Genomic DNA, 12,152 nt, shown 5'->3' on the forward strand with positions numbered 1-12,152 from the left:
AACTAGAACATCTAATGTGACAGCACATGATCAGTGTAAAGCTCACTTCTACAACACCGTGGAGTTGTTGTGACGTCACCAACAAAAATTTTATTAGGGGTGACTCGTACAAACGTCAGTTCTGAGTTTATTAAAATCTATTTTGTTTACGAAGTAAGTACTTTGTTGCAATAGAAAAGTAGAGCAGAGGTTGACAAAAATACTCCATTTCAAAGAAATAAAGAGTGGCAGTCCAAAGTATTTGATGTACAAAGCCACTGACCATCTTTGTTAAGAAATTACATAAAATAAAAAAAAAAAAACAACATAGGATTAGAATGGCCAAGTCTATTCATAATAACTGGTTAGCTAGTCCAAGGATCAAGTGATTAAAGTTTTTGACAACAAATGAGTGTCTGTCATATACATACTTAACATTATTTGCTATTATAATTTGTATTCACTTTTACAGATTACTAAATATATTAAATTAGACAATAACAATAATACACAACATATTTAATTATAAACTCTACATATGTACATTATACTTTAATTACTGAAACTTAAAATTGTTTTACATAATGTATAAATGATTAATTTAGCACTTATTATAGATTATTACATACTATGTCTAAAAAAAACTTATCAGATAATTTCTGTTTACTTTGAGCAAAATGAAAGTTCAACTTAAACATCCGACGTTTATATTTACAGGAAAACTTATATTACAATAAAAGTTAATTATAGCACATTGTTGCTTTCTATGTAGTTAGAATATATTCAAAATAGATGATCAGTTAACAAAACTGTAAATATGTAGTTACGGAATTAGGTAAATACAATTTTGGCCCGGCATGGCCAGGTGGTTAAGACACTCGACTCGTCATCTGAGGGTCGCGGGTTCGAATCTCCGTCTCACCAAACATGCTCGCCCTTTCAGCCTTCGGGGCGTTATAATGTGACGGTCAATCCCACTATTCGTTAGTAAAAGAGTAACCGGAAAGTTGGCGGTGGGTGGTGATGACTAGCTGCCTTCCCTCTAGTCTTACACTGATAAATTATGGATGGCTAGCGCAGATAGCCCTCGTTCAGCTTTGCGCAAAATTCAAAAACAAACAAACAAACAAATACATTTTTTTTTGTTTAATTAAACTGTACATTCCTAAACTGCAGTTATCCATTACAAAACATTGTCGCAATCTGGGTAAGTTCATTACATATTCATGTTAAACACTAAGTGTACTTCTCAATATTTGATGGGTTAGTATACTATTATTGCATACTGTACCTAAAAGTAGTGTGAAGGTCAGACTGTATCAGTTGGCTTAGAAGAATTTTGCACCCCAGTGGAACAGCGGTATGTCTACGGACTCACACCGCTAAAAACCGGGTTTTGATACTCATGGTGGGCAGGCAGATCAGAGACAGCCTATTGTGTGGCTTTGTGCTTAATTCTAAACAATCAATCAGTAGAATAATTTTCAAAATGAATGATCGATTCTACATTAGACTATGAGATTTTATTATCACTATAATTATCTCATGTTCCGAAGCATTGTTGCTATATATTAGACAAAGATTTCAAATAACTGACAACGGACAGTTTTTATTTATCTAACAGCAGCGATAAATTTATTTTAGACCGAAGTCAGGACAAAGGTTTTGTATATCTAAACATTTTCATCAGGATTTATTAAACTAACAATCAATATCATAGCAGTTACATACACAACATACTAAAAGTCTAAATTATTTTGGGGAACACCAGTCACCATGTCGTCATGTCCCTTTTCAAAAAACAGTTTTACATGTATATGTTAGAAACTTTGCAATTGTTTCCATTAAGATTAAAAATACTCGAGGAATATAAATACATCCGGCCCGGCATGACCAAGTGTGTTAAGGCGTTCAACTCGTAATCCGAGGGTCGTGTGTTCGAATCCCGGTCGCACCAAACATGCTCGACTTTCAGCCGTGGGGGCGTTATGACGTGACGGTCAATCCGACTATTCTTTGGTAAAAGAGTAGCCCAAGAGTTGGTGGTGGGTGCTGATGACTAGCTGCATACCCTCTAGTCTTACACTGCTAAATTAGGGATGGCTAGCGCAGATAGCCCTGGAGTAGCTTTGCGCGAAATTCAAAAATATACATACATATAATTAGATTTAATTATATTACAATCCAAGTAATTAATTTTGCTACAACTAAAAATAACTAATGAATGACTTATTTTTATCCATATACTTTCTATTAAAAGTTCACGAAACATTGAAATGAACGTCTAGACCAATACGAACTTAAACTTGTGTCAAAGGTTATCTCGCGTACACTTATGCTGTGAGAGAAGGATGATAGTATCATTGTCTCAAGATGTCATCAACAGAAATAAGAAACTGTAACTGTATTACGAGACGTCACATATTATTATTTAAACAATTAGTTACTGATATTTAAAAAAGCAAAGCTTTACGTTTTATATGGATTACTCATTTTAAATGATAACATACAAGTAAAGCTCATAAAACTTTGCAGCTATCATCCCTGTCCTCTTCCCTCTTCCCCTTGCTGTGGTGGTATGTTTTAGATGCTGAAGTGCAGGGTTTACTACTTACATATAAGTTACAAAGGAAAGTTTGTGTTCGCCAACACTGATAAGTATTATATTACATGTAAATTACAAATGAAACTTTGTTCTTATAAACCCTGTCAAATATTACATTTTACATAATGTCTGACAGAACTCTTCGTGATGAAGTTTCTTAACTATTAAAATAAATTTAATCGAATATAATATTTATTAATCCTACAAAACACTATTATTATTCGGAAAAGATATGATAGGTAAACTTGATTTTAAACAATTTTAAACTGTAGACATAAAAACAGTTTTATGTAATATCCACTAGGTTAGAAATAGTAAATATTAAATGAGCATTCGGGATTATCTACGAGATCAGACATTGTCAATATTGAATTTACTGGTTTATAGTTTGTGTTACAATAAATCATAAGAAGAGTGACAACGTTTCGTTTTTACATATGTTTTTCTTCTGACCCTGAGCCCCACATGGCCAGGTGGTTAGGGCTCCCGAATTGTAATCTGAGGGTTTGTGTTCGAATCCCCGTCAAACAGAACATACTTACCTTTTCAGCCGTGAGGGCGTTATAGTGTGATGATCAATCCCACCATTCGTTGGTAAAAGAGTAGCGCAAGAATTGGTGTTGGTTAGTGATCACTAGATGCCTTCCATTTAGTCTTACACTGACTGCTAAATTAGGGGTGGATAGCTCATGCAGCTTTGGGCGAAATTCAAAAACAAACAAACTAACTTTATTGACCGTATAAAATATTATTATCAGTCGTCTTGTGATGCAAAGGCACACAAATTATCGATCACTGGATTAAGGTTCATGATTTGAGGCGTTACAGTGACAGTCAGTGTTGGATTTACTTCAAGACAAAATTATTCAGCTTACTCCTAGTTAAATTGATTCAACCTGAGCCTGAAACATAAGAACAGTTGTGGCATATCATATACTGGATTTTTTTAGATGTGTAACTTTTAATACAAGTAAAAGAAGAGTTGACAGAAACTGGATTGTTTTAGATATGTATCTTTTAATATTAGTAAAAGAAGAGTTGACAGAACCTGAATTGTTTTAGATATGTAACTTTTAATATTAGTAAAAGAAGAGTTGACAGAAACTAGATTGTTTAAATAAAGAATGAAACATAATAGAGAAGATAAGTATTGGATTATTATTTTTCATTTAGTAACTAACCAACAAACTATTGTAGAATTGGATTTTTCTCAAGTAATAACACTTATCAGAGCAGAGGAAAATGTGTTATTGATATTTAGTGCGTGATTAAGGGGTGCTATAAAACAAAAATTTTGTGTTTGAACATATCGATGAATAGGATAACAACAGGCAATAGCTGCTGTCTTGTAGAAACATTTGTACCTAACGTAACTTTGTAACTTTAAAGATACCATTAGTAAGAGAAGTAGTATTGGAGCAGTAATTCAACTGTGTTTTTTGTATTTTTAAACCTACACAAAAAAGAACATCCACATTAGCCTGAGTACGTTTCGGAGAAAAGAGAATCTATGAATCTATTCATGCACTTTTTGATGTAAATCTATAACTCGCTGTGTTTAAATTTTCTGTTTGGGATCTCTTAATGTATTTGCGATTTTTTAACTCTAGATGTCCCCCTGTCGGTCGGCCCGGCATGGCCAAGCGCGTTAAGGCGTGCGACTCGTAATCTGAGGGTAGCGGGTTCGCATCCGCGTCGCGCCAAACATGCTCGCTCTCCCAGCCGTGGGGGCGTTATAATGTGACGGTCAATTCCACTATTCGTTGGTAAAAAAGTAGCCCAAGAGTTGGCGGTGGGTGGTAATGACTAGCTGCCTTCCCTCTAGTCTTACACTGCTAAATTAGGGACGGCTAGCACAGATAGCCCTCGAGTAGCTTTGTGCGAAATTCCAAAACAAACAAAGAAACAAACCCCTGTGGGTCAGTAGGAAATTTACGGACATACGAACTAAAATCCGAGGCTCGATACCCTGCAGTGGACTGAATGCACATATCCCATTTTTAGTGGATTTGCACATAAAAACAACTATAACACTTTAAGGAATATCTATCGAAAACTGTATAACAATAATGATTTAACATATTAATATCGAAAACATTGGTTTGTAAATCACAAGGATTAAAAACGAGTATATTTGCACTGTGTATTATTAAGCTATGAATATTATGTAAGACGAAAAGTTAAACTCATGGTTAGACTTAAGAAATAGCAAACACTGACTAGTACAAGGATTCATTTTGTACTCAAAGTTCCATACAGGGACACACCTCGCTTCAACCCAAGACGCCGACCAAGCAGCACCATAGTTCGAAGTATTGCTGAAAACAAAAGTGCCGTTGGTTTTAAGCATCGTTCATCGTTGTTAACATCTACCAACGAACCTAAAACGTTAGCTAAAGAAGATGTCACACAAGATACAAAACGTGAGTTTAATCTAAAATAGCATGAACTATGATTTACTTGCTCATTAAAATAGCTATAAGAAGAAAAAAAAATGTCAACCCACATTTTACATCGGAAATATTTTTATGATATTTAATAAATAGTGTAACCAGTTTTTAAATTTAATATTAAGACTTAGAATTATTGAACTACTTTATTTTAGAAGGCATAATAAGCGTGTAAAGATAGAGAGAAGGTTTATGTTATAGCTATCGTACCAGTGCTATTATTTCTATATTGTGCCGAATAACGAAATCCAGGTTCATTGCTTTAACTCAAATATGCCTTTTAACTTATCATAGCTCATTGTAACTTTTATATTAATGGACGAATTCTGAGCAAACTAAAGTTCGTTGTAGTTGTTTAAATGTATTCTATAACATATTTAAAATGATTTAAACTTCAGTAAACTAAATATCTCTATTTTGGGCCTAAATTTTGTTGTTTAATGTGCAGAGAGTAAACATGAGAAACTGGAATTTCATTCTTATCTACAGAACAGTAGGCCTTATTATGGACAAGCTGCAATACGAAAGAATGTTGGCAGATTATCAGTTTCTAAGATCATTTTATAATAAAGAATTACTCTCAAAAGTGGAATTTCCCATTTCTGGCTCAATATCCAGAAATAAATAGCAATTTATTATCAATATGATATATATTATCGAATTTGAAGAAATAAAATGTTTCTCATTTTTGTTTAGTTAACTTACATTATATACAACAACATAAAAAACAAACATATAGACACATTAGAAATGAGCGTCTTTCTGTTTGAGGGTGTGATGGCGGTGTAATAATATCTTTTTCTTATAAAAAAGTGTGAAAACTGGGTTTTGTGTACAAAGGCAGAAGTGTGGATAATTTTATTTGAGTGAAATATGACGTCAATGTCACGATTATATAGGGGTTGGGATGAGATGAATATTTATCTAAAATCACATAATGCTACTTATTGCTTTATTTCAAGTAATTGAAAATCAATCTATTTTTTGTGCTAGTAACAGTTTTATTGCATAGTTTATGGATGTATTTTGTCATCTTCAATGTCATATCACTCAGTTTGTATCGAAGTTTTACAGCTACTACCTCTCTACACATTAATCATACTTCCTGCGACAATATATCAAACTCAATCAATTTGTTTCACTGTTACGTCCAATGATTTTCAGTAAAGCATCAGAAGCAGGTGGCATATCTGTATGTTTAGGTATCATTTAATAATTGCACACAAACTATCTCCAGTCAAATGGAGTTATATTTTGACTTGTTCCTTCCATAGCCTGATTTCAAAGTAAATCCACAGAGTATAATGTTTAATAGTTTTGTTTTTACATGCGATTTACAAAAGATGTCGTAGCGAATCAAAATTCAACTCATAATTTCATTTTCCTATGAACGAATATGACAAAGCCTTGTCACAGACTCCCATAACCTGACTTGTTTCATCCTCTGTAAGTTCCAAGGTATTCTCAAATTATTGACAGACCTTTTGTCTGCAACATTTGACGTTTTTAAAATAAGTTTTCAAACATTTGTTGAATAGCTTTCCATATTCTACAATTAAACGAGCTGTTTGTGGTGAACAACATCTGCAACATGGAGATATGTGGCAAGAAGAAGGCTAACATGAATTAAACTTGGTCACCATCGTATCTAATGTAACATATCCTCTCAAGGAAATCATAAATATCCATTATTCTGACGAGAATAAGCTCAAATTTCTTCTTTTTTCCTTTCATATTTATCAGAATATCTACAGCAACGACAACCAATCCTTTATGAAATGAAAGCTTTGTTCCATTATTTGTTTACTTTTCACTTTCAGCACTACTAGGACTTTTGTGTAAAACAAATGTATCCTATGGTTTAGTATAAAGTTACCGACACTGTCCTAGTTGTGTTATCTCCACATTTATCACTTGAATGATTTATTGCGTTCATACGCTTCTCTGGAAAAGCTGTAGTTTGTTCTCCATTTGATAAAGATAACTTTCATATTACACAAGTATCTATCAATATTGTTTACTTGAAAAATATATAAACAAACAATGCGAATAATGACAAACAAATTTGTAACCCTTGCTACAAAGTATTCACGGACAGACAATCAGACTTGCGAAACAACAATCCCGACTTGTAACTTTATGCACGTGAACTATTCCAAAGTATTGAATCTTTGAAGTTCATCAAACCAAAAAAAAAGAGAGATATTTGTCATATTTAAACATTTTCAATTGAACTTATCAAATGTTATTTTTATCATTTGCAAGATAAACTGTCGTTGTTGTGAATATTCTGTTTTCAATTGGTTTCTTGTTGATAAGTATGCTAGCTTTTTAATACTGTCATGATCATTAATTGAAATGCAAATATGCTTAGAAATAACGGACTTAAAGATGCATGCCGTTCTCAAATTGTACTAAAACTGAAAATAAGTAACAAATATCCATTTTCTTGTAGTTTTCAATTCAAACAGAAAGTGTGTAATATTTAGAGAATCCCAAGGGTCTCACAGTTTTTATTTGTTTTTGAATTTCGCGGAAACTACATGAGGCTATCTGCGCTAGCCGTCCCTACTTTAGCACTGTAAGACTAGAGGGGAAGCAGCTAATCATCGTTATTGTCTGGGCGTGGCTAGAGTGCGTGGATTGTGAACCCAATGGCTCATGATTTTTGTTCCACTGCTGCAAAAGTCGCCATACAGTTTGGCATCATGGATTCACAATAAGTGTGAGAGTAAAATCTGACTATTCAGTCAGACAAGAATGGCCCAAGAGTTGACAGTAGGTGATGTTGGCTAGATGCTTTCACTTTAGTTTGTTAGTTCAAAATAACGGTCGACTATGCGTTCCTAGCCTTTGTGTAATTTTGTTTGAAAAGTCTGGAACACAGATATCAAGTTTAACACAAAGCGATATATAGTGTATTATTTATGAAACAGAGTGTGTCCTTGCGGGGGAAGAAGTTACAGAGAGGAGCTTACAACCCGGTTCAACCTACGTGTGTATTGAAAGCTATTCATCAGCAAGTCCTGGTCATCTTTCATTCATGCACGGCGATCACGTTGAAGGTATTCCATCTTACTATGATTCATTATTATGATTGTGTACTCGATGGTTTAAAACGCAACGTGTTTTGGCTGTAGCCAATAATAAAACATATTTTGGTAATATATTTTAATTGAAATGTTTCTCTGTGGAGACTACATATTAGTAGCTAACTTGACTATCATGTTGAGCTTACGTTATCATTGTGAGTATTGGCAATTTTATTTTGTTTAAAACTTACTCATGTATAGCAATTTAAAAAAAATCTTATTTTAAATAGATATGTAACTTGATTAAAAAAATTACAATCAACCCCAAAACACAATAGTTCTTCTACAATAGTAGATCCTAATAGTAATTACACTTTGGACCTCACTTTTTTTTTTGGGGGGGGCTAATTTTACTGAAGACAGTGACTTATGTATTCTAGTTGCCCGAAACATAAATATGAAATCCAGCGTGTATTTTTTCTTTTTTTTTTTACAAATATCATACTTATAGCTACATTTGTTTTATCACAAGTTATTGATATTTCTGGTTTTAACAAAGTATGATTTTGTTAGTTATGCGCCTTACCAAAAGATCCAATGGAAATAATTCGGATAACATTTTTATCTAAAAGGTAAAAGTAACTTTATTTAGACGTTAATTATATTTATAAAGCACGTTTTTTTTGTAATTTTTTCCTTCACGTAAGTATATTTAGTGTTCCGCTAAAGAGGCAACTAAATATATTCAGTAGTCTACGAAATGCCCCCCGCTAGTACAGCGGTATGTCTCCGGATTTACAACGCTAAAATCAGGGGTTCGATTTCCTTCGGTGGGCTGAGGAGGTAGCTCGATGTGGCTTTGCTATAAGAAAAGCACACGTCTACGAAATACTGATCGAAGTAGTTTTATAGCTTTAAAATATTTCACTTAGAATTTTTAAAACTGAGTGATTAATCTTTTTTAAATCTTAGAATAATGCACAACTTGATATAATATTCTATTCGTATTTAACGAGGCCAAGTTTTGTTTTTTTATTGAATTAATCATGGTCTTCTGGAGGCGCGAACAGTATAGAAAATACATATTAAACATCACTGTTTTTAGCATACAGCTGGTAAAGAGGGTGTAATTAACTTTTATACCCAAGTTTACATTTTCAGACAATTTCACCTAATTACGTCGTTCTTCCATGTTACCTTTTCGTATCTTACGGTTATTGTCGCAAATACAATTTTATTAAAACTTACTTGATTATCTCGTAAAGTATACAGAATGTAGTGTGTGTAAAATCACATTTTTAATAGTTTTGTTTGAAATTACTGACTGATTATAAGTGTTTTTTTTTTTCAAGTTACATGTTTCACAGAGGCCCGGCATGGCCAGGTGGGTTAAAGCGTTCGACTCGTAATCTGAAGGTTGCGGGTTGGAATCGCAGTCGCACCAAACATGCTCGCCCTTTCAGCCGTCGGGGTGTCATAATGTGACGGTCAATCCCACTATTCGTTGGTAAAATAGTAGCCCAAGAGTTGGTGGTGGGTGGTGATGACTTACTTGCCTTCCCTCTAGTTTTACACTGCTAAATTAGAGAAGGCTAGCGCAGATAGCCCTCGTGTAGTTTTGCGTGAAATTAAAAAAGAAACAAGCTTTCACAGCTTCGAATAAAATTTGTTTAAACAGTCACCATTCTTCAAACAATGGTATGGTCATTCTCAAGTACACAGGTTTAACGCTAAAAATCTATTTTTTTTCTTGTCTGAACTATTACGCCAAATTACCTGCCTGCGTGAACTGTAAGAAACCGATATAATATACCCTCAAAAGTATATCAGATTTATTTATTTTATTTTTAATACATTTGCAGGAATTTCGTACAAGAATTACAGGCAAAAGGCGTGGTTTGTGACTTAATTATTTAATACAAAAATGAGTGACAGATATTTTTAACACTAATCAAAATGACTGGGGAAATTTCGAGAACATGTAATTGTAAATATATATTTATAACCAAACAATGGTCTCAGAATTTGAAGTAAGTAATCAGTTTGCATGCTAAGTCTTTTGTGAGTATGAAATGGATTTTTATTGTCACTCTGGAAGCGAAGAAAATAAACTTTGAGAAATTTTAAAATTTCATATAGATTCCCTGTTTTAATATCGACCAGTAAATCAAAATTAGTTTGTGGCATACCAACTCTAATGCCATAAGTTCTGTCGATAATTAAAATACCTTCATATATAAGAACTGAGAGCATTTAGAACTTTTTAAACACTGACGTAAATGATTAGAAAGAAAAGTAGTAAAACATTTTACAAAAAACAGAGGAAATAAATAGAAAACTCATTAAAAGTGTAAAGAAAATTTATAAAAACAGAAAATAACTATTAGAAAAACCCCGAAGAGCATTTTATATAACTAAAATGGACGTAAATTTACGTCCAGACATCCGTTGAGGCTATTGTTATTCAGGTTTATAGCTTTTTATAACATTATGCATGTTCAAATTGTAATCAAATTAAATAAAATGAGTTTTGAATATTTAACTACGGATATGATAATTACCACTTTTGTGTAAGATCATACGAAGTGCTTGATAGTGTGGACCAGTTGCAAAATTAGCTACCTTGGTTAACATTTAAATTACCAATACCTCTTACTAAGCTAGCACAAATAGCCATTATGTAGCTTTGGGCGAAATTAAAAACAAACAAACAGTTGCTACGGAATATGGAATAAGTGATGAGAAAGAAGCAAGTTTTAGCAACAAAACAAAGAAATAAGATATAAAACATCCTAAGCATCATAATCTTTATTAAGAAGTTTATCTTTTAAAGTCGTGAATGCGAATTAACGGAATCAACAGAGAATTAGGGCGCATCTTGTTTGACGCTGAATCTACGACATTTGTTTCGTCACCCTCTTCTCAGTCCAAGTTAAAGAGGAGACTGTTGATTGGATAGCTCTTATAATGATCAAATCAGTAAAAAGTGAAACTTCACTTATACTTTTAAAATTTTATATACAATATAGTGTATGAGTGATAGATAGTACACGATGAATAGAATCTTGAGAGAAGCTTTTTTGTTCTTCTGAAGAAATATGACTGTGGGTTAATACTCTCATCAAACTGATTCATACTATTTGACTTATTTCTTTGTGCTAGTTTTTGTTTCAGAAAGCAATCTCGAGAATATGAAACAAGCATTAAAAAGATTTTAGACTAGAAGGTCTAAAGTACATGTTCAGAATGATTCATCAAGGTTGCTGAATTGGAAGAAGAAAAGGGACAGAAGACCTTGGAAGACAGTATATACAATAAGGTGTATTGTTCTCAATGAGTTTGCTTATTTTAGCACAAAGCTACATAAGGGGATATCTGCACTCTGCCTGCCATGAAAATCGAACTTGAAATTTAGCATTATAAGCTCTCAAACTTATCGCGGAACCTCCGGGAGACTTTCTAATGGGAGTTCACTTAAATTGTGCGACATCATCATTAACATGAAAGAAAAAGACGCACCTGATTTTAAAGTACAGTTGATGTTCCAGCCTTCTTTAGTATTCTGACGTTAAGGAGATTCCAGAAAGAGTACCTTAAATTAGCAACTTGAATGGATGTTATCAGTCGATAAAAGAATGACGTTGAGTTTCTAATTTGTATTGCGAAAGAAAATGACCTTAGTAAAAGCAGCATGGCCATTTGCATCATGCCAGAGATTAAATCTATGTTATGAAATATAATTGTGCTAAAAGAATGAAATAAAAAGCACACGATAAAAAGAAGGATAAATAAAAGATACCTTTGTGTCCGTCTAACGGATAACGTTATAACATTGGACCTCAACTTAGGAGAAAACTTTGTTGTGCATAAACTATTGATACAATGAAATGATGAAAACTAAACATATAATTAAATTTGTCAACAATATCTAAAGTCAGACTGCAGCAAGACAAAAGGATAATCTGTTTTCAGTTTTTAAAATTTGGATTTCAACACGGTGATATAGTGTATAAAGATACTAGCTGAATAGACAACGTTCAATTCGAACTAAAACAGAAGATAACAAATCGCCATTTCTAAACTTGG

At 33.2% G+C, this 12,152-nt stretch overlaps 1 protein-coding gene across 2 annotated transcripts in view; it reads left to right on the top strand.

The window, feature by feature from the left end:
- LOC143238760 (uncharacterized) overlaps positions 1-12,152 on the top strand; it is a 58,770-nt gene that overhangs the window by 15,488 nt on the left and 31,130 nt on the right. The window contains exons 7-8 of one of the 2 annotated variants that reach the window (XM_076479274.1): positions 4,834-5,007; positions 7,971-8,099. In XM_076479274.1, the coding sequence (XP_076335389.1) occupies positions 4,834-5,007; positions 7,971-8,099 (303 nt within the window). The remainder of the gene's footprint in view (positions 1-4,833; positions 5,008-7,970; positions 8,100-12,152) is intronic. The other variant, XM_076479275.1, reaches the window with a different exon arrangement.

The sequence above is a fragment of the Tachypleus tridentatus genome, chromosome 13, assembly GCF_004210375.1.
Source record: "Tachypleus tridentatus isolate NWPU-2018 chromosome 13, ASM421037v1, whole genome shotgun sequence".
Lineage (NCBI taxonomy): Eukaryota > Metazoa > Arthropoda > Merostomata > Xiphosura > Limulidae > Tachypleus > Tachypleus tridentatus.